The 22,481-nt window shown below is 44.7% G+C and overlaps 1 protein-coding gene across 1 annotated transcript; it reads right to left on the bottom strand.

Annotated features, from left to right (window-relative positions):
- Positions 1-1,585: 1,585 nt before the first annotated feature.
- On the bottom strand, positions 1,586-11,073 carry PHAX (phosphorylated adaptor for RNA export). Its single transcript, XM_030257730.4, has 5 exons — positions 10,911-11,073; positions 8,225-8,835; positions 6,334-6,454; positions 4,541-4,624; positions 1,586-3,492 (listed from the first exon to the last, which is right to left on the bottom strand). Exons 1-5 carry the CDS (start codon positions 11,004-11,006, stop codon positions 3,223-3,225), a joined length of 1,182 nt encoding a protein of 393 aa, XP_030113590.1. The 5' UTR covers positions 11,007-11,073; the 3' UTR covers positions 1,586-3,222.
- Between the last annotated feature and the right edge of the window lie 11,408 nt (positions 11,074-22,481).

Here is a 22,481-nt window from a genome sequence, read left to right as displayed (position 1 = left end):
TAAGAGTTAGGAACAGGAACAGGGCACCAAGTAAGCCTGAATGCACTGGAGCCATAAATTCTCCTCTATACATTGAATTACTTTTTTTTTTTTTTTTTAATATTGTCTTTGACAGATTTGCCCAAGTCACAGGATGGTCTAAGTTAAGGGGATAAATAATGAGCACTGTCATACTGAAGTTTTATGACTGATAAAACTTTGAATTTAAAAAAACCCTTAAAAATTGTCTTTATTATGCAGTCTATGCCTTCACCTTTAGTCTGAAAAAATACAAGGAATTAATCTTCTCTGTAACAGAAAATATCATCACAATCATCTCCTTTTCCCATCACCTTTACACCTTGAACTGTGTCATTCCATGCTTGCTTGAGAATTTTGGAAAACAGCAGTTAATAAGCCCAGAGAGCATAAGAACACCTTAATGAGAAAATCTACTTTGATAAAATTGCAATTACATTTCAGACTATGCTTTCAAGATCCACAGTTAAACTGAATCATTAATAAACTATTTTTTCCAGTTGTACCAAAAATAACTGTTTTGCAGTTGGAATTTTGGATGCAAGGCAGCAAAATGTCTTCGGTTATAAACAAGCTTTGTGTTTTCAGACCAAAGCACATTTCCCTCTTTTTTTCAGCATCTTCTTTGGGTATAACAGAGATGGCTCTTTATGCTGCTATAGTTTAAGGGATGGAGGGTGATGTTTGTACCAGCAGTACAGAGTCTTTATTTGCAGCAAAAATAATGCATCAGCCATACCTGCTCATCAGAGAAACTTGAAGAGCTCAAACCCCACCTCGTGTTGCTTGCATTTGCAGCAAGAACATCAGCTACCAAAATCTGTGTAGATCTGATCCCAGAAAAAAGGCAGACAGGGCTGCTCCCTGTGTAGGGATCAGCCCAGGGAGACTGAAGGTGATTAAATAAGAGCTGAGAGAGAAAACTTCTGCCTCAACTGCAGCACCACACAGAAACTGGCGCTGTTTAATGCAGCTTGTTTGATACACCAAACACAAGGAGATTGCTGGTGGATGAAGACTGAAGACTTGGCTACTCATCACTCTGAACTGGCTTGGCTTTTAGAAGGACTCCACGGAAAGCCAGGGAAAATAGAGAACAACCACAAGGTAAGAAAAGGTCTCTTGGGCACTAGGAGGGAACTGAACCATGGACTCTGCCAAGCTGGAAGGGAGCACCCAGTCATCCCACACTGTGCCCGACCAGAGCAGTGTCCAAATACTCCCTGAACTCTGTCAGGTTTGGTGTTGTTACCACTGCCCTGGGAAAGCTGTTCCAGTGCCCAACAACCCTCTGGGGGAAGAATCTTTTCCTGATACCCAATCTAAACCTGAAAACCCCGACCCAGCTTCAGGCCCTGTCACTGGGGACCAGAGTGAAGAAATCAGTACCTGCCCTTCCTCTTCCCCCCTAGAGGATTTTGGAGACCCCAGTGAGTCTCCCCTCAGTCTCCTCCCCAAGTTCCCTCAGTCCCTATGCCCCTCTCCAGACCCTTCCCCATATCCACTGCCCCCTCCAACAGCTTAATGCCCCGATCACCCTTTTTTTAAAGAAACACTTTACACACCATTTAAGTACCCCTTGCCTGGGAAATCAACGTTAGAAATATTAACATTAAAAAAATACACAGTGCAAATTACATAATGATAAAAAAGTTGCTTAAACCAATGTTACAATTTTCTGATTCTATCCAGAAGAGAGTTAAGACATATCCCCAAGCAGTTCCCAAAACCAGGATGAAATGGTACAGTCCCAATGCAATTAAACAGCACAAAATTCTGTTTCCCCTACAGGAGTTACCAGTTTACTCTGTCCATCACTGGTTAGGAAAATTAATGAAAAACTAAGAAATTTTGTTATTTCAGCACGAGCAACTACTACCAGCAAAGTCATGCTGCACATGTGATTAACTTTTTAACAATTAGGAGCTCTGACATGTGAACAGATAAAAAGTAGGAAAGTCAAAACCCAGGTTTAGTAAGGCAGGGAATGGAATGTGTAAGAAATGTTTCTTCAAATGTTGCCATCCTTTAAATGCAAGGTCTTGGCAGTACTGGATTGTTCAATCTTATAAAGTGATTATGTGTTTTAGTGACACACTTTCCTCCTGAAACTGAAGGACTCAAAGGTGAACAAATTTATGGGCAAAAGTTGGGCTGAATAGTGTCTACTCAAAAAAAAAGCTACAACTTCTTAGTGACAAAATACTTCAGACATCATACATATCAGTGTTATACATGTTCTTCAGCTATATTAAAAACAATATTCAACACAAAAATTCTTTTCGGCCAAACTAAAGAACTACACAACAGTTTCCTGCATCAAGTAAATAACAAAAAAAAATATCCCCTGCAAGAGTCAGCACAGAAAAACTCCATTTCTTCTGCAAGCTGCACTTTATCTCACTGCACACAGGAGGAGGACAGAAACAAGAACTGAAAGGTAAAGGGTTTATATCTGCACATACAGTCTACAGACCCTTGAATGGAACACAGCTCAGTAAAATCTCACTACTCTGAAGACTTTCAGTTAAATTTGTCTGCAAACAAAAAGATCCATGGAACTTAGGTATGTGCCTAATAATGGAAAATGTTTAGAAAGAACAGATAGGAAGCTCAAGTCACCATTGGAATACAAAGAATAAAAATACTGCAGAAATCTGAAACATACATTGCTCAATACTGCTTATTTACAAGGTTGTTATTCAAAGGTCACTGACCACTAAAATTATTTCACAAACCAATCTGTTTTTACAGGTCTTAATCCTCTAAATACTGTTTTTGTCAATACACTGCCACATTAAGAATATATGATAATTTATATCAAGACTAAATTTATTCTGTTTTTTCTGTTTATCCGTAGTAAAGAGCATTGCTCACCTGATTACTTTGTGTATACTTCAGCAAATTAAATGAGAAGTATTTGGTTAAAAGACAGCCTTAACTCCTAAAACTAACATGTGACTAAAAACACTTCCTAAGGTGATGCAGGGCTCTTATCTAGAAAAATCTTAACAGTTTCTGAGAACTCGGCAAACAAGTAACAAGACAATTAAAAGTGTTTCATGCTGTTAAATTTAGCTAATTATTACCTCCTGTTCTTCAGCATCAAGTATTCCCCATGCTTTGAAAACAAGAAGCCATGGGATTATAAGAAAGGCTCAGTTAACCTGTGTTTATAGACTCTGCTATCAAGAATATTAGGAACTAAAAGATCTCCAAATCATGGGCATTATCAATTTCAATAGTATCCTCAGGTTCCATCTTTGCCTCGTGGTGCCCCTCCTGCAGATCATCCAGGGAAGCCAGAGCCTCGTTTGTGTCACTGGCAAAAGTCTCCCGAGATGCATCATCATATTCCTGCAGGTTAAGCCCCTTGATGGCCTTTTTCATCTTCTTCCCCAGAACTTGTATCCTCCTCTTCTTGGCAGCTTTTTTGTTTTCATACTCCTTTTGGTTTTCCAGATAGAATATTTCCTTGAAAGAAGTAAACAACAACAACAAATTTTTGCATATTCATTTTACTGGTATTTCCTTAAAAAAAAGTGAAGTAATAACAAACCTCACATACCTAAAAATGATGGTCAATATTTAACTAAGCTATTTGGTATTGAGAACAGAAGTGTGAGAAAAGACTGCACTTAAGGAAGAGGGGTAGAACAGAAAATGTCTTTTCTAATAGTGTAAAGTAATCAGTCTTGCAACTTTTAAAATTTTTTTCTGACCATTGTAAGCTATGAAAGGATGTTGGGGTTTTATTTTCCTGTTTCTTTTTTCTCTCCAAATAATCACCACAGTGTTGACAAAAAGTTGATTTGTTTCTCGATTCCCAGTGCTAGACCCTAGAAGGGTTTACAGAATTACCTGTAGCCACCTATAAGCAAAATAAAAACTCTAAAACACTTCTAAAAAAGTAACATAGGCCATCAAAATAAAGAAAAGAAAAGAAAATAAAGAAGTTGGTATTTTCTGCACTAAGTAAAAAGATCTCAGAGAAATAATGTTTACAAGCTTACAAAAGTGATTTAAAGAGCACCACAGAGGAGCCCAGTGAGGCATTCAGATTAGGTTCAGACCATGAACTGATTTAGTGAGAAATTCTGCTTGGTGCCACAGCTGGAGCTATACAGGACAAAAATATTCTACTGGGAGACCTGCATTCAATCCATGCCCCATGGCACAAAGCTCCAAGGGGAGAAACACAATGTGGACAACTTTGCTGTAAAGAATACAAATATACAGATTAGGAAAATCTAGCATTTACCTCTGCCAGACCTTGTCCTCCTCAACAGGTTTTTGTGACTGGCAACACACAAAAGTGAGTTCCCTCTGCTTAGACTTAATGGCAATTCAACTATTTTTGATTAGGTCTTTTATCATTCACCTGTCTTTTGAATGTGAAAGCCTGGTTTCAGTGGAATACACAGTTATATTTGTTGGAAGTTAGAGAGTTTCAGTCACAACATTTCTAGTAGGAAGAAAAAACCCAAACGAGAATGCACATTTGAACTCCTGACATTTTTACCTTGATTTTTTCTTCTTTGATGCTCGGTGTGTTCTTCAGCAGGTTTAAATAGACACCTCCAGGTGTTCTTCTCCTGGTGCCATTCTTGATAGGGAGAGAGGAAATTGGGAATAGCATGCTTAATGCTAAGTGTTGACAGAAAAAATAGCCTCTGAGGCAACACTCAGTGTTAAGACAGAATAAAGCCAATTTAAATTCTGGTGTGTCAAATACCACATTAAAATAACCTTGGCTGTGTCTCATTTGTGACTGAATTAGTCATATGAAGGTCAACAACCAGCCTGCTAAATCTGGACAGGAAAATCATGAAGTTACAAAAAATCCTTTAGAATATAAAGCTAAATTGTTAAAACCACACACTAAACCTGATTTTGGTAGTGAAGAACCAAAATACAAATAGTATTCTAACTACTCCCACAGCTATCTGCAACAAGTTATGCACTCAGAGCATTCCTAACACATAAGCTCAGTAAAATGTCTAAAACAAGTCTAATAAAACTATGTTCATGTCGGGGTTTTTTTTGTAATTGTACTCAGAAATGCTACAACTTGTCTGTGTTATCTACAGGATTTTGCATTTCTGTTGAAGGCGTAGCAAACACAGCCTGTACTTTAAAATTCCTCATGTTTTCAACCCAGAAATTTTCAATGCATCAAGAGCAGTGCATGGAATGGGCTCAGCTTTGAAACCTCTGTAAATTACAAGTGCTAATTATTATACTACTGTTCAATTAAAATTTGCAGTATAAAACACTGCTTTTTCTCCAGTAAAAAACGGATGATACTGGTGCAAAATATGATACTTTCCTGCTAAATAATGTACTATATAATCTAAAAATCCCAAGAAGAGCGATGGTCAGATTTTAAGTAGGTTCTTGAAACAGCACATGTGAACATTCTTTTATCACCTGCATTTCATTGTGCCTTTTGTGATCTGCCTTTCACAGAGTGTACTCCCACCTGCTCCCAAAGCAACCTGTGCCACCAGGAGCTGTGTCCCTTCATCTCTCCTGTTAAACACTTTTTAATTAATTTTAAAGACAACTGAATGCTTCTAACACAACTAGCTAGCTGGAATTTGCTGCCTTTTGTTTTTTGAAAGAGGAAGGGTTTTTTAGTTTATTTTGGTTTTAGACTGTGTTCCCCTACTTGTTTTTTTGCCTCCTCTCTACTTCCAAGTGATGGAACTTAAAAATTGTAATCAGGTGAAAGTACTTCCAAATTATCACTCACAGCTTTTCTTACCCACTGTATTTTTTGCACTGAGGCTCATTATTTAACAACAACAAAAACATACAAAAAATTGACAACCTAACCGTGGAGTATAGGGGTTTTGACCATGATTTTTAACAGAAATCAGTGCTCAGTTTTGCTCTGCTGGTACACAAGCCAGTGATTCCCTAATAAAGTAAAGTTTTCCTTTTGGGAGTTATTCAGCAAATGGAATGTTGGAAATGCTGGTTTTATTCAAGCCTGAGAATCCTTCATCTTCAAGGATGAGGGAAAGATTCCAAGGAGAGCCACAATAACAGACACAACGTTATCCCCGCAAATCAGACACCAATCTCAGCACAACAACCTGGGTAATCTCCAGATTCATTCACCTGATTGTTTGCTCAAATCCTGCTGGAAGGTTACACTGATGTTTTTTGGGGGAGTCTCATGGCAAGGGAAGGCCATAAAACTACAGGAGAACATGTTCAGCATGACAGACTCCGTGAAAATTCTACAAGTAAAAAGCTTGTAGCTGCCCTGCCCGTCCTGGCAAGCCCACAAGATGACAATTTCCTTACCACAATGAACAGTCCACCATTCTGTTCTACTTCAGCTGTTTCCATCAGCAGCTCAATGGCTTTTCTCTTCCCAATTATTTTCACTACTCGAGCAATTAAGTCTTTCTTTGGCTCACAAAGTCTGAACAGAGAGGGGGGAAAGAAAAGAGGCACATTTATTGTCAGGATAATTCCTTGAGTATAACTGACTGTGGAACTTCCACAATGAGTAATTCATTTTGTGCTGAAGAGTCTATGTGTTCAAATGCATTTAAATGGTTTATTGAATCAGATTTCAAAATACTGAGCTTCTGAAGCATGGTTTTTTCCCTGAAGCATGCATTTTTAAAACTTGTTTCAGTGAAAATGCCTTGAGTGGTTATTTTTCTTCTATTGATGTGTGAAATATCAAACCAAATATGAAACTGCAAAGACCTGCAGAAATCTCTGAAATCAAAGTGTAAAAGCTTCTTGTGCATTTAACAGTTAAAATTAACTTTTTACAGTTAAATCATCAACTGGAGAAAACAGGAAGTATACAAGTTCCCCTGTATCATGTGCCACTTCAGTCAAACCTACATAACAAAGAAGAAATCAGTTTATTGACTGATCTACAATAATCTATAAGAAGCAAACAAAACAACAAAAAAATTACACTACAACCAGAACCCCACTGATACAGCTCAGGGCCACTGCTACAATAATTAGAAAAAAAGAGGCTTCTGGCCTATTTCAATGAAGCTCTATACAACACAAAGGAGTTTATTGGAAGAAATATACTTGAACTTTTCAAATTAAGAAATGAGGAGCTACCCAGAACTATTAACAGCATTAATAACTAACTGCTGTAATATTACCAGATTTTGAGGTAATACCACATGCATAAAAACAATAAACCGAAGTTTCATTTAAACCTCAAGCTAAATGTCAGTAGATCTTCTAAGTCTAGTTTTTCATTTAAAATAATTTTCTTCCCTTGCAACACTAAAAGAGGAGTGTGGCAGTTTAACTCCATCCAAAACACTGCTCTGTCCAAGTTATCTACGGTTTCAAAGGTATAGAACTTAGAACAGATTTTTGTGGTGACCACAGCATGTGTGCATTATGTCAAACTTGAAACAATTACTGGGTATTTCCCAAAAAAAAAAGCCACTACTAAATCTGTATAATGAGAAGCAGTATTTTTCCTTGCCCTGTTCCCAGATAACAAACAAGCCCTAGTGGCTTTGTACAATGACAAACAGCCCCAGTGGCTTTGTAAATAAAAACATAAACATTTGAAGAAACAGACAGTATTATTTGGATGTTTCTACAAGATCACTAGCTACAGTGATGCATTTTTATCCCAGGATTTTGGAAATGCTTTTTGTGATCTTTATGCCTTGAGAAGGCTGACCTAGAACAGAGTCTAGACGGAGTTAAAAGCTTTGAGGCTTTATTAGAAAGCCTCAAAAGATTCATCTTGGGCAGCACAAGAGCCCAGCCAGGGCTACATCCCATAAGAACCCAAAATGATCAAAAATGGATGACCAGTCATGAGGTCTCTCACTTTTGTAAGTTCTGCTCCATTTACATATTGAAGTTAATTGTCCAGTTACAGCTTCAGCCCATTAATTCCCATCCTTCTTGTTTTTCTCTCTTCATTCCACCATTGCTTATGCTCTTGGCCCTGAAATTTGGATCATTTGTCCTTGATCCCCTGCTAGAGAAGCTCTCTCTGTGAAGAGAGCTCACCATCCCCTAATATGGAGTTCAGTACACACTAAAGCAGTATATAATGTGAAGAATATAAAAGCTAAACCTGAGGCATCAATCTGGTGTGACACCTTATGTAGCAGCACACGAGCTTCCCCCCACCCCACTTTCTAGCAACCACCAACACTTAGTGAAGATGCACCATTATTTAACTCACCGATAAGCAATTTCATCTGCCACTTTTTCCTCTGAATCTTCCTCTGTTATCTCATACCTTCCCTTGTATTTCATCTCTTGCCTTTCCCCCAGTCTGTCTTTCATGGGCCGCTTCCGTTTGAGGAAGCCCTGCCCGTTTTCCTCCTCTGCCGGCAATGTCTTCTTGTCATCGTGCATGTATTCATCCAGCTCCTTATCCAAAGTCTCTGCCTCCTTCTGCTTCATCAGCTTTTTAGCCAGCAGGTAGTTGTAAGTCTCAGACTGCCTGCTCCTGTCAATTGAACCGTCCATGCCCAGAATCCCGAGCTCAGTTGCCACCGCATCCTGGTTCTGCTCCTGGAGCACGGCGCCCCAGATGTTGTTGACCTTCTTCCCACGCAGAGCAGTTTGTTTTTGGTGGCTCTGACTGAGCTGGAAGGGCTCGGGTTTGCCAGGGGAGAAGTTGAAGCATTTCTGCCTCTTTCGCTTCCACAGGCAGCTGTCGTCATCGGATTCGGAGCCGCTCTCCTCGCTCGAGTCCAGGCTCTTGGTGGTCCTGTAAGGAACACTGGGAGCGCAGGATGAGAGGCTGCTCTGGAAGGGCCTGCAGGAATCACTGCCAGCATGCAGCTTCTGGAATTAAAAATTAATCAAAATCTATTATTCAATGAAAATTAGAAGGGCTATAAAGTTGTCAATTAGCTAAAATACATAATTCTGACCCTCGTGGCCATGCAGACCTCCACAAGCATCTCATGGGCCACAGCACAGGGGCATCCTTTGAAACTCCTGTATTTTGAGTGCATGAGCATGAAATATAGCATGGCTGACATAGAAACACGTCAGGAGCTGCTATTCTCCTGAAAGCAAACTTTGCTGAGCAAAAATGATTACAGAACTGGAAAAGTGATGAATGTGTGCAAACTGGACAAAGATGCAAGATGCACAGCAGGCTCTAAGAACAGTAAAATACCAGAACAACACAGCAACCTACCAGAGCTTTGTCTAGAGACAGTTAATAATCAGAGAACTGATAATAATCAGTTAATAATCAGAGAAGTTAATAATCTCTCTGCAGTTTCAAGTGAGACCACCAAATGATAAAAATAAAGCCTAAAATCAAACCCATAAAACTGGGATGGCTCATACTAAGAGTATTCTGTGATCCTGGTTCAGTCAGGATGGCACATGAAGCAACTTGGGGACAGCAGAACCTTTACAGAACCTCCCATTTTTCTTCCTTTAAATCAACAAGACACTAAGGATTAAGTATGTCTTATGAATTAGAACAAACACTGCCCACCAAAAAAATCATTCCACTGATCTACAAATACTCAAGTAATGCTTTTACTCCAAATTCCAATTATTCCCTGACTGATTTCTTATCATAAAGTTATATGCTGTCCCATTATCTTTCAAAATAGGATCTCTTCTTCACTTTCAAGTGAAATAAAAATTCTCTCTTTAGCCTTACTGTTTTCATCAACACAGTGCCGTTTCTTCTTTCTCCAGACAGGAAAAAGGAAGTATTCAATTTACCACGTTATGAAAAACAAATCTTTAAGTTCAAGTGTAATGCAAAAACTCCAAAGCCAGCATAAATAAAAAAAGACTGAACATTTCTGTAAAAATATTATTTTGCACTTCATTTCTCCGAACTATATTGCAAAGATCAAAATAACTGGAGAGTACAAAATCTGTTACACATACAGTGTTACACACTGATCTTTGAAATCTTTTTTGGGCTGTACACTGCCATGAATACCTCATACTCTCAGTACAAATTCCTCACAGAATAAATTCCTCATACCCTCTGCAAATCACAGACTCGTTTGGGTTGGAAGGGACCGTAAATTCCACCCAGTGCCACCTCTGCCATGGCAGGGACACCTCCCACTGTCCCAGCTGCTCCAGCCCCAGTGTCCAGCCTGGCCTTGGGCACTGCCAGGGATCCAGGGGCAGCCCCAGCTGCTCTGGGCACCTGTGCCAGGGCTGCCCACCCTGCCAGGAAACAATTCCCCATTGCCAATCTCCCACCCAGCCCTGCCCTGGGGCACTGGGAGCCATTCCCTGTGTCCTGTCCCTGCAGCCCTTGTCCATTGTCTCTCTCCATCTTCCCTGCGAGGCCGCCCTGAGCTCAGCCCAAAGCTTCTCCTGCCCGGGTGAGCGATGCCGGCTGTGCCAGCCTTTCCTGCCAGCAGAGCTGCTGCATCCCCTGCTCGTCCTGGAGCCTCCTCTGGGCTCCTCCAGCAGCTCCAGCTCCTCCCTGGGCTGGGGACCTGGGGCTGGTGGCGGAGGGGACATAACGGGACAAAGAGAGACCCGGGGACAGCGTTGGAATCTCTACCCAGACCCGGAGAGCCGCGGGGTCCCGGGGCTGGCCGCTGGCAGCGCTCGGGGCTCTCCGCGCGGTGTCCCGGAGGCTCTGCCCCCACTGCCCCCATCGTTCCCGCCCGGCAGCGGCTCCGCGGGGAGAGCACGGCGGCACCAGGGACAGCCAGGGGCGCAGGGACAGGGACAGCCAGGGGCGCAGGAACAGCCAGGGACAACCAGGAGCGCAGGGACACGCCAGCAGCCCCGGGAGAGGCCCCCGGCCCGGGGACGAGTGCCCCACGCCGGCACAACCCCCTCAGGCGCGGCCTTCTCGTCCCGCGGCCCCCGGCCCGGCGCTCCCCCGGCCCGGCGCTCCGGCCGCTGCCCACCCTCACCTGTGCGGGGGAGCCGGCTCCGGGCATGTCCGAGTCGGAGCCGGAGAGCTCGCCGTCCTCCACGTCGCCGTCCATAGGCCGCAGCTCCTGCGCCATGTCCCGGCGGAAGGGCGGAGCGCGGCGGCGGGGCGGCACAGCGCGTCCGTCCGGGGCCGGCCCGGCCGCGGCTCCTCCTTCCCGGCCTCTGCCCTCTGGAAGTGCCTCACGGCGGGAGGAAGCGGGGTGCTGCCGGCTGTACGGTGAGCTCCAGGCGGCTGGTGCGGCTCTGGATGCTCGGCACAAGCGAGTTTGCCTCAAGTGTGCTCCTTGGGGTGGTGCCTCGGCGTGCTTTCAGAAAGGAAGTTCATTCTCATCGGTGGCACAGGCAGCAGATGTGTCCCGTAGTCAGGGGCATGCTGGAATTGAGCTTTAAGGGTGTAGTAAATAAAGGTGTGGAGAAGACAAGGCTGTGAATTAGTTAATGCAAATAAATATTTCTAAGGCATTTCCTCAGGGGATGGTGCCAGACTCTGTTCAGTGGTACCCAGTGACAGGATGAGGAGCAATAGCCATAAAGTAAACCACAACAGGAGGAAGAAATTTGTTCCATAGAGGGACAAAGCACTGGAATGGCTTCCCAGAAAGTTTGTGGAGTATCACCCTCTGGAAGCACCCCAAACCCACCTGGCTGTGTTCCTGTGTCACCTGGTGACCCAGCCTGGGCAGGGGGCTGGGCTAGATGAGCTCCAGAGATCCCTTCCAGCTCTAAGATACAAAGTTATGTTTTGTGTCAGGTGAATGAAGGCAACCTGTGCAGTTGTAGTTATGAAATGCATGGAACATAGCCATGGGACAGCTATAAAGATGAGTTCTAATAAACAACCAAGGAAAGCATGAAAGAAGGTTTTTGAACCAATCTTTTGTTTGCAGATAGCAATTAGAAGTCTTAAGCTATTTTGTAATAAGAACTTTTGAATTATAACTTTAGACTGTTGTTTAGTATTAAGGACATTAATGTAGCTTTAGAATGTACAAAGGATTTAAAGAGAAAGGGAAGTGACCCTATCTCAAGCTCCTGGACAAGGAAGATAGACATCAAGATTGCTGATTAGTGATGTCGAAAGGGGAAGCTGGACATCATTACCATGGATTAATGATCCCAGAAAACAGAAGTTGGACCCCACCATCTGGACACACATCCTGGGATACACACAATAGGGTATAGAAATTGGAAAGGAACCAAACATCACCATCATAGATTTATGACCCTGGAGTATAGAATTGTGTTGTTAAATGTAGAAATGGAAACTGTCAAAAGCTCACATAGAAACTGGGAAAAGCTTATGAATATGCATGAATATATCGATAAATGCCATCAAGCCCAACAGCTGGTGTGCAGTCGGAGGGGAAAACCCCCACCACTGTACCAAGTGCTGTCTTTGCTCATAGATTACCATATTAATTAATAAATTGAATTGCTGCTTGATATATTGGCTGTGTCAAGCGTCTCATTCCTAACACAGCCCCAACCATTCTGTGGTACTGTATTAGAAGAACAAAGAGCACTTAGCATCCCCCGCTCAGAGACATCTGGGAACTGAGATGCTTTAAGCTGATGCTGTTATTGTATGGTAATACCGGTGCTTGAGGTATTATTAATTACTGACTGAGAAAAAAACCCAAATCCAAGCAGATGCTTCACAATTCTTCAGCACATGCCAGCTGCCGGATATTTAACAGAAATAAAGCAGCACAGTCGATAAATCACTCCTACTGGAAACATCCTGACTCCAGGAAAGCAAACATAGCTGTGATTTTCCTGAGGAGGGTTACAGCACAGCTAGGCATTTATGGTCTTGGTGATGCATCCCTGAACACCCAATAAATTTAGGAGGTGCAGTTTTTCACTCCCACCATTAACAGGTCCATGCATGGACACTGTTTTTCTTTTATGCATTTTAGACTGTCTTACCTGAGGACTGCAAACCATCAGTGCCTCATTAAAAATCCCTGTTGTGGTCTAATTGGATTTTCAGTGCTTGGACACTTAGCTGCAATGAAAATAACTGGAAGCTACTTCGCATTATCAATTAGCTATCCTCATTACAAGTTATCCAGTCAGGCCTTTGAAAACCCTACTTGACATTTTTCTGCACCTTTGGATGGCTGCTTTACTTAATAATTTCACTCCTGGACTTAAATTTCCTATTGTCTTGACCTAGAAAAGGCACAAAGCTGAAGAAAGAACGGGATCCGTTAAAGCTTCTTCCCTATTTGGTCCCTCAGGACACTCATATTTACAGTGCTTCAGAATTATTCGAGAAATTCAGTGAAAAAGAGATAATTTATGATGTGCTTCTTTCTGTGCTGTTTTCACCTCATTTCCCATTGCATTTAATGATGCATAGCACTGGTCACATCCTGTTCGGCCAAAAAGCTGTTTTTCATTTTATTTGCCATTAAATCATATCTGTGGGATTTCACTGGGTTACAGGGAGTATCTGTGCCGAAGTAGAGAGGAACTGTGGAACAGGGAAAATGTAATCCTCCAATAACTCACATGAAGGAGTTCTCTATGTCAGCATAACCTGTACATGGCACTGAACCTAAACCACAAAAAAGCCACCACAACTTCCAGTTTAAGTTCAGAAGAATTATTCATTTGGGCACTTCTTAAAATATCCAGAAGCAGGCCCAATAAAATAAATCAGATAACAGTACAGTTTACCAAAAAAAAAAAAAAAAAAAAAATCCCACAGAATTGATGGCCAGACTGATAATTAAGGCCAGACACCGCCTCCGGACCCTCGCAGGGTGTGATCTGGCATGCATTTACCTTCCACTAAATTTCGAGCAATTGCAGTCTTTATTGCAAACAAATGAAAATTTACAAATATCATTAGATAGCTATCCCAGCCAGATCTCCATTCATTATCCTAAGCATAAGCTATTCAAAGATACTCTCTCTATTTGGCGCCAAAATCATACAAAAGTAAGACACCCATTAAAGATGCTCTTACGCTGTTCACCAATGGGTTGGGGAAATCCCACAAATCAGTGATCACGTGGAAGGACCCAGAGAGTCAGAAGTGGGAGTCCAACATCCAACTAGTTGAGGGTTCCCCCCAGATCGCAGAACTCGCTGCGGTCGTGAGAGCATTCAAAAAATTTCAGCAACATTTCAATTTGGTAACTGATTCGGTGTATGTTGCTGGGATAGCAGAGCGAGCAGAACATGCCCTGCTCAAAGAAATTCAGAATAAAAAAATATTTTACTTGCTCCCAGAACTAATTTGGCTAATCTCCCATTGAGAGCAACTCTACCATATAATGCACATCCAGGCTCACACCAACCTGCCAGGACCCATTGCAGAGGGCAACCGGATGGCTGACCAACTTGCTATAAACATACACTTTAATGCACCACCACTTTCTATCAACCTACCAGACATTTTTGCACAGGCAAGACTTAGTCACGCCTTCTTCCACCAGAACGCTCCTGCCCTCATAAGGCAGTTCAAAATATCAAGGGAACATGCAAAGGCCATCTTTGCCACCTGCCTCAGCTGTCAGTCCCTTGCCCTTCCACCGGTGGTAATGGGGGTAAACCCCCAGGGACTGGGAGCACTGGAGTTGTGGCAAACGGACGTAACACACTACAACCCTTTTGGCCACCTCAAATACATGCATGTGTCCGTTGACACATTCTCTGGGGCTGTGTTCACATCCCTCTGTACGGGGGAAAAGACAAAAGACGCCATCAAGCACCTTTTTATGACGTTCACCACATTGGGGGTCCCAAAAGCAATTAAAACAGATAACGGACCAGGGCTCACCTCAACACAGTTTGAGCAGTTTTTACAACAATGGGGGATCACTAACACCACCAGTATCCCCCACAACCCCACAGGACAAGCAATTGTGGAGCGCTCTCACAAAGAAATAAAAAGACTTTTAGATCAACAGAATGATTTGGCCCTGACCATGACCCCGGTAGAGAGAGTATGTAAAGCACTTTATGTGCTGAATTTCCTAAATTGAACAGACTGGGAGCAGAATCTGCCCATTTTAAGGCATTTCTTTAACAACTCTAGAGCACTTTTAAAAGCACCCACCTGTCCTTGTGAGAGACCCGGAATCCAGAAACATCACAGGCCCATACCCGCTCATAACTTGGGGGAGAGGGTACGCTTGTGTTTCTACTGCTCAAGGCCCCAAGTAGATTCTGGGAAAATACGTAAAGCCGTACCTCGATGACACCGCCACCGCAGACCCCCCCGATGTGAAACAGCCCTGAGACCGCAGCACCTTCTCCACCAGACGATGCAGTGGCATGGCACTGAAGAAAGAGAAAGAGAATGGGGATGCAACCAAACATAGTGAGTCCTGATCACCAGGCGATACTTACCCCCACTGATTGAGACACTCCCTGACACCCCATCTCCTCCTGTCCCATTCCCCCTACCCTCCTACCTCACCCGTCGTCCCTTTCACCCTCAGCCCTAACTTGTTTTACTTTGTTTTAACCTAAGGGGGGAGCTGGGAGGGGAGGGAACCAAACTTCTTTTATTTACATTTCTTCTTTATTTTATTAGAACAAGTATGGCTGCCCAGATGACATCAACATAGTTGTACCAACTGAAAGTGCCCCACTGCTTCTAGCTAGTCGTTGCCACGATTACCATCATCCTGTGGCTGCAAGCGGCAGATGGCTGGATTGTGCCACAGCCAAAGGAAAATGTCTGGATTATGCTGGCGAAGTCCTTGCAGCAGGACAACCTATGTTTGGCCATGGGCAATTTGGACAATCCCTTGTCCATATGCCTGGTGGGAGTTCCCTTGGTAGCCGATGATTGGCCTGTGTCAAACTCCGACCTCCTCCGAACCATGGGTAAGAGACCTAACCCGGTCGATACTTGAGACGAGTGGACCAAAATTCTTCCAAATAGTAAAGAGGAACCCCAAGAATTGGACCTACTGGGGTCCTCCATGGCTACTTACTGTTTCAAATTTTATTTTAGGAGGCCGAGTCAGAATTGGCACGGGATTGACTTGGCCAAGAACACCTATAGGAAAGATGTTATGCCATTAAACAAAAATTACAATAGTCAGACTTGGTGCAATTACACCAGCCAGGTCATTTTGGTTTCTTCTGCTTGTCCTAAGTCATTGCCCAGGGGGATGTTTCTTATCTGTGGGGATAGAGTATGGTCAGGAATCCCCTCTCGGCTCCAAGGGGGTCCATGCAGCCTTGGCAAGCTTGCTACCCTCACTCCAAACAGAACCCAAATTCTTGATTGGAAAAAGGAAAGACAATTGGCCTGTTCCAAAAGATCATACGCTCAATTCAACGCAAATTGTGACTCTGAAATTTACAATTGGAGAAGAACAAAGAGGGTCACTGCCTCCATCTTTCTACCGTGGTATGCAGCAGCTAAGGCCCTTGGTGAGCTTTCTCACCTGGAGTGCTGGATTAGCAAGCATGCCAACGCCTTGTCTGCCGCTCTATCCGACCTCTTGGCAGACAAGCAGACCACCAGGCATGCCACCTTGCAGAACAGAGTGGCTATTGATTTCCTGCTGCTCACCCATGGCCACAGCTGCAAGGACTTCGAAGGGTTGTGCTGCTTCAACTTCTCATCAAGAAGCACTTCGATCCAGGCCAACATCCAGCAGATCCAGACAGAAGTGCAAGACATCAAAACAGAGACTTTGGCTATGGACCCTGTCAACAAACTGCTTTCGCAGTGGGGTGTTTCCAGGTGGGCAGCCTCCATTTTAAGAGGACTTCTATGGATTTTCTTAATTATTATTATCATTTCAATCTCCCCGACTCTTTTAAAAAAGACTTTAGTAAAGACATTGGGTGATGTTTATTTAATAAAAATGGAGGAGATGTGGGAGGGGGTTCTGGAGGTTCTCAGAGGGAGACAGTCCCCCTGAGATGCCATGGGAGGCAATCAATATGTGAGTTACCGCCTCCCCCAATGTCAATCTTTTGTTATACCTTACCCTTGTTCCTGGCTATCATTATGTAAGCCGTAGCTCAGTTCTGGAAGGATCTTTGCTCTCTGTACCCCCATTGGTTCCTTCCTTGTAGCCACTCCTTCCCCTTGTCCCCATTGGTTGTTACCCTATCACTTGTCCTTTACTCTGCCCTTGAACCCTGACCCTCCTTCCCTGTTGCTGTTACATACTTTACCCCGCCCTCAGCTCTGGGCTCTCAGAGTGAGCTCCCTTCCTGAGAGGTTGTTTCCCTTCACCCCCGACTTTGCCTTTCCTCAGAATAAACCCTCAAGAAATTAAAGCTGCCTGAGTGTCCTCCTGCTGTTGGTGGAAACATCATTGTAGCTATCCAGCTCCTGTGGACTTGGCCCCTGTGGCATTCCCAGCGGTCACAGGACCCCAGGGCCGCACCAAGTTGAATAAATTGTGGGAATTATTCCCTCCCTGTTCCAGTGGATGATTCCATACTTCTTGTAGCTATGGCTTACTTCGTAGTGACAATACCAGTTTACCATTTACTGGCTGCACAGATAAGGTCTACAAATTTCAAAAAATGTCATCTAATTTGTTTGTGAAATCCATTCTGGTTTTCCTGCTCTGATGGGCAGGTCAAACAGATGGAGAATATTTATTTCAAGGTGTATCTCTAATTAAAGCAACCAATACCACCATGGCTTCTTCACCTCATCACAATGTGAATTAGGGGCTGTGAGAGGCTCACTGTGAGCCTCTGAGAGGCCCTGGTTTGTGTCCCCCCACCCCACCCTTAGAGGTTTCTGGCACACAAACAGGGACAGCTGAGAGGGACTTGTCCCAGCCCCATCTGCTGCCTGGCACGCTCAGGCAGAGGGGAACTGGCCCAGGCTGACTGCCAGGTTGTGTGGCAGAGAGGGAACTGCAGGACCCAGCGCCACTCGGCTGGCCCTGCTGGGAAGGAAGGTGCCATCCCACACAGGAGGGGCAGGGCATGGAAAGGCAGACACTGCTCTGTGTGCCTGTGGAAATTAGCACGGTGCTTGTCTTTCCAAGACAGGGACCTATGGGAGTCATTGGAGCTTCCTGAAAGGAAGAAACCCCAGGGACAGAAAGCACCATTTCTAGAGCACTGGCAGGGCAAAAATCCCAGCAAGATGGAGAAACCAGAATAAATGGATGAGTGGGATTCAGGGCCAGGTTTGCCTGTGATGGCAAGCTCCTGCACATGATGAGTGGGGAACAGATGGTCCCATTGTTTTACTTTCTGGATCTTTCTAGGAGCTAGAGGGATCCTGATTGAGTCTGTGAAGCACTGAGCTTGGAAAGTCATGGTTCACTGTTCTTTGTTGTTTTTTTTCCTGTGGACAACATCCATTTGTAACAGCAGCCAAGCCAACGTCCGTCCTGGCACCACTCATCAACTCAGTGAAGAAGAAAAAGAAGAAAACAAGAATCTAAAAATCAAGATATTATTACGAAGTTAGAGTAGGATTGTAGAGTAGGACTCTAGAGTAGGATTGTTAAGTAGTTTTGTAGTATAGGTTTTTAGATAGGATTATAATTAAATAAAGTTTCTGAAACATCAAGTCATTTAGAAGATTCCCCTCCTTCTGACCCCTTCAGAAAACTCAACATTTCCTTCTGAATTTATGCTTGTTTTTATTGGTGCTGAGACACACTTATGACTTCTTTGGTATGGTTTGTAAGTGGAGAAGGCTCTTCTTCATTCCTCTTTTCCAGACTACACTGCCTTTGACATACGGCCCACCGGCCCCGTTTGGCACATCTGTGGCACTTCCAGTTGAGGCAGAAAGGGCAATGGCATTTGCAGGAAAAACCAAAGGGCGAGTGGGGCAGCCAAAACATCCTGTGCAGATGCAGGCCTTCAGCTGTGACTCGAGAGCTTTGGGTGCCTGCCACTTGGATTTGTATCGCGAAGGGCAATGTCTTTGGCTGGAGGAGAGCCTTGCTCAGCGGAGAAAGCAGAAAGATCAGAGAGGTGCTCTGAAAGGTCTCCTGCGGTGCAGAGCTGTCAGCGAGTGTGAGGTGAGAGCGGGCCCGGCCTTGCCCGGCGTGGAGCCGCAGCAGAGCCCTGGCAGAGCCCAGAGCAGCCTGAGCCTGGCAGGGGCAGGCTGCAAGGAGGCCCTTGTAGCTGCAGGAGGCACAGCCCGGCCCCGCGTGCCTCTTGCTGGCAGCGGGCGCATCCTCCGCTCTCAGAGGCCAAGCGCAGCCGGCTGCTCCCGAGGGGAAGCGGAGCCCTGCTGGGCACAGCCCAGCCTGGAGGCATTGGCCCTCTGGAGTCTGCCCCGAGGAGAGAAAGGCCAAGGGCAGCCGAGGGCCGGTGGCCTGGCTCAGCATTCCCACTCTTGTGCCGCTGCCCTGCGACTCCTGGCAAAGGTCAGCAGTGTGTGCAGCACTCTGGGCACCGGGGCAGGAGCCGGGCTGCTCGGCAGGCTGGAGCACAGGGCAGCGTCCTTCAGGCACGGCGCTTGTGCCAGGGGACCATGGGCCAGCGGGAGGCAGGGACAGCTTGTCAGCTCACGGCTGCAGGAGCCAGTGCCTCACACAGCTCTGGGAGGCAGCGCCTGCAACCCCGCACTTCTGCACTGAGCCACAGCAAAGCTGTGACCTGCAGAGTGCTCTGCAGAAATATTCAGGGCCAGCAGGCCAGCCTGCTTTGTGCTCTCTGGCACACAGCAAGCGCTGTGCCACGCCGCAGCTCGGAGCTGCTGGGAGAGAGGGAATCGGGGATGCGCCTGAGGGTTTTGTTTGAGTCATGAACTGGTTGGAAGAGAGCAGGAAAATTTCGGTAGGCAGTCTGTGTTTTCTTCCTTAATTTGTGAAAGAAAGTCACAATGTGTTGCACACAGGTTAGGGGTATTGTCAGAGAAAGGCCTTATAAAATCAGGCCTTACTCTGCTAAAAATGAGCAGCTGGCCTGTTGTGTCTTCTACGTGCAGCTAGCTAACTTCCCATGTGAAAAATCATGACTGCAGTTAGCACAACAAGCTCTTGTGGTAAGAAAACTGCATCTGTAATAATCAGGAAATCTGTCCAATGGGAGTCCACAAAGGAAAATTGTAAGCACCGGAGTAAAAGAGTCTTAGCAAATTCACACAAAAACACCTAAGCAGTGAATTATGTGGCAAGAAAACAACCAGGCAATTGGAGTTGAACATGAGGTCTGTGAAAATGCTGTAAAAATGAGTTGTGTGAATAAAGAATTGGCTTTCCCTGCATGCAAAAACTGAGTCCCAGCTGCTGTATTGACACAGCCATGTGGCTTCACTCAGCAAGAGCACTTGAAGGGTGTATTGATGAAATGCTTGTATTGATTCCCAGAACAGCAAGGAGAAATGTTAAGTGTATTCAATAGGGCTTAAGCTTGTGAATCCCTTTAGCTTTAACAGGCAGTGCTGAACCCTGTATTGCCCCACTGCAGTGCCTAATGTGTGCAAGTGCTATTTTAGCCTTGAGAATAAAGAGAGTGGTCCTGCTAAGAAGGTAGCTGGAATGCATTCAAAGGGAAGAAATGTTTTTAAGAGGCTCTTGACCAGCAAAGGAGAATTTGAGGAATGGAATAGTTCCCAAATGACTGTGTCAGGAACCGGAGTCATGTTCCAGGCCCTGCCATATTTGATCCGTGTTTGAGCAGGTTGACAAGACAATGAAGAAAAGTGTATTGTTTAATGGGTGGGAACAGGACCCTTGAAAGAGAAACAATGTATGGGTCAATCGGTGGGCAGTTAAGGTTTGAAAGGGGAGCAATGCATAATGGAGCCTTGTTGGCATGGCCTTGGTATCTGGAGCCATCCTGGCCTCATCTCACATGCCAGCCATGTGTGAGCTGATGCTGTAACTGGGAAAATTCCACTCCTGAGCAGGAGGTATAAGGCCTGGCTCTGGGCTGGAGGGGTGAGAAGGATGACGTGCACACCGTTTTGATCCAGGGCATGTCCTGGAATGCACTGCCTACCTGCCCCTGTCGCCGAGCACCACACTCCATCTCCTTCTCCTGCTCAGCGGATTTTTGGGAATCCAGGGGTTGGTATTATTTGCTACTGCAACAAATGGAATAAATTTTCTTTGCAAGCCCAGTTGTATCTTAGATTATTTTGTGCATGGGTCTCCTCCTGGACCTGTGGCAACGACCACCAGGGACCTACAGGATACTCCTACTCCTATTCTGATGTCAATAAATTCTGAGAAATTATTTAAATATGTCAAATAATTTGGAGTAATGTTTAGCCTGCGAGTTTCAGCAAAGTATTGAATATGTCTTAGTTCCATGGATACAAACTAGTAAGTGAGATTGCTGGGTGTGCAGGTGTTAGGGGAGTGATTCCCTATGCACCAAGTACTGAAATAAACAAATGCCTCCTTTCCAATCCTGAGCTGGCTGCAGGGATCAGGCAGGCCCTGCTCTGTAACTTTCATTCTGGCAACTTCTGTGAACAGGTAAGAAAGGTCAAAATGAAACCTCTCCCAGCTATTTGCCTCTCCTTTATCTTTTTATGCGCCAGAACTCTGTGTCACAGATGGCCTGGCTGTGTGCTGAGCAATGCAGCCCCCACAAAGCCTTTGGTTTCCCACAAGTTGCCATGCCTTGTTCCCAGGTGTGCCCAGCTCTGGCAGGAGAAAGAGCCTGCAGCGCCGTGCCCTGCCCAGCCGGGGCTCTCTGGCACAGAGCAGCAGCAGCGCCAGCACCTCTCAATCCGCTCTTTCCTTATCTTCTCCTGGGACACAGAAGCCTCTGGAAATCAGCACCACCAGTCGTGTTCCCAGCTCGGAGCAGCTCCTGCTGGTGGGCAGGTGCTGCCAGTTTGACTGCTTCCAAAGGGGAATAAAGGCAGAGATGTACATCCTCAGGAGCCCTGGGCGTATCCAATAAACATGCAAATATGTGGGAGATTTGTTAGGAATTGTTTCAGCTGTTATGCCAACAGTGCCTTCTCTCCTGGTTCTGTGTGCTATAGATGAGTAATGTAACAGTTGGCTCTCACTGTTAAGAGGTAGATATTATGTGGATATAAAAATGTATAGTGATGTTATTGTAATATAGGCTCCCATAGTCCTATTTCCCCTCCCCCTTGCAATAGCCTTGGTAGTCAGGGCTTTTGGGGAGGGCCGGCTTGTGACCAGGAGGTGTGGAGTAACAACACCTGACCTCCAGTCAAGAGGTAAGAAAGGAATCTCCACCAGTGGATGGCAAAACTTTGGCAAAACTTTGGCGGGATGAAGGGTATAAAAGGCAGAGCAACCATTTGATAGATGAGCTGCTCTATGTAATGTTCATAGAGACTCCCAGTGCTGCGAGTTTTCCTTATTCAGTCCTTTGTTAAGATTTAATAAACCTTTAAATTTATAAAAGTGAGGGTTGTGTCTCAGATGTGCAATGCTTTGGGCCATATTCTTGGTCTGGTTTCCTTAGCTTGGTTCCCATCTGAGTGCTCAGTTGGGGTACAGGCTGTAGGTGCTTGGTGCACTCCTGGAGTTACTCTTGGATCCCTTGAACAACAGGGTTTGATTGGCCCATGAGGGGAATTTGTGCTGCTTTGTGACAGAGGAGAACTTCCCCAGCTATTTTGCATTTGCTGTAGGGAAGGTTGG

This window comes from Taeniopygia guttata, chromosome Z, assembly GCF_048771995.1.
Source record: "Taeniopygia guttata chromosome Z, bTaeGut7.mat, whole genome shotgun sequence".
In the NCBI taxonomy this organism is placed as follows: Eukaryota; Metazoa; Chordata; class Aves; order Passeriformes; family Estrildidae; genus Taeniopygia; species Taeniopygia guttata.
This window is presented reverse-complemented; position numbering and strand designations above follow the sequence as displayed.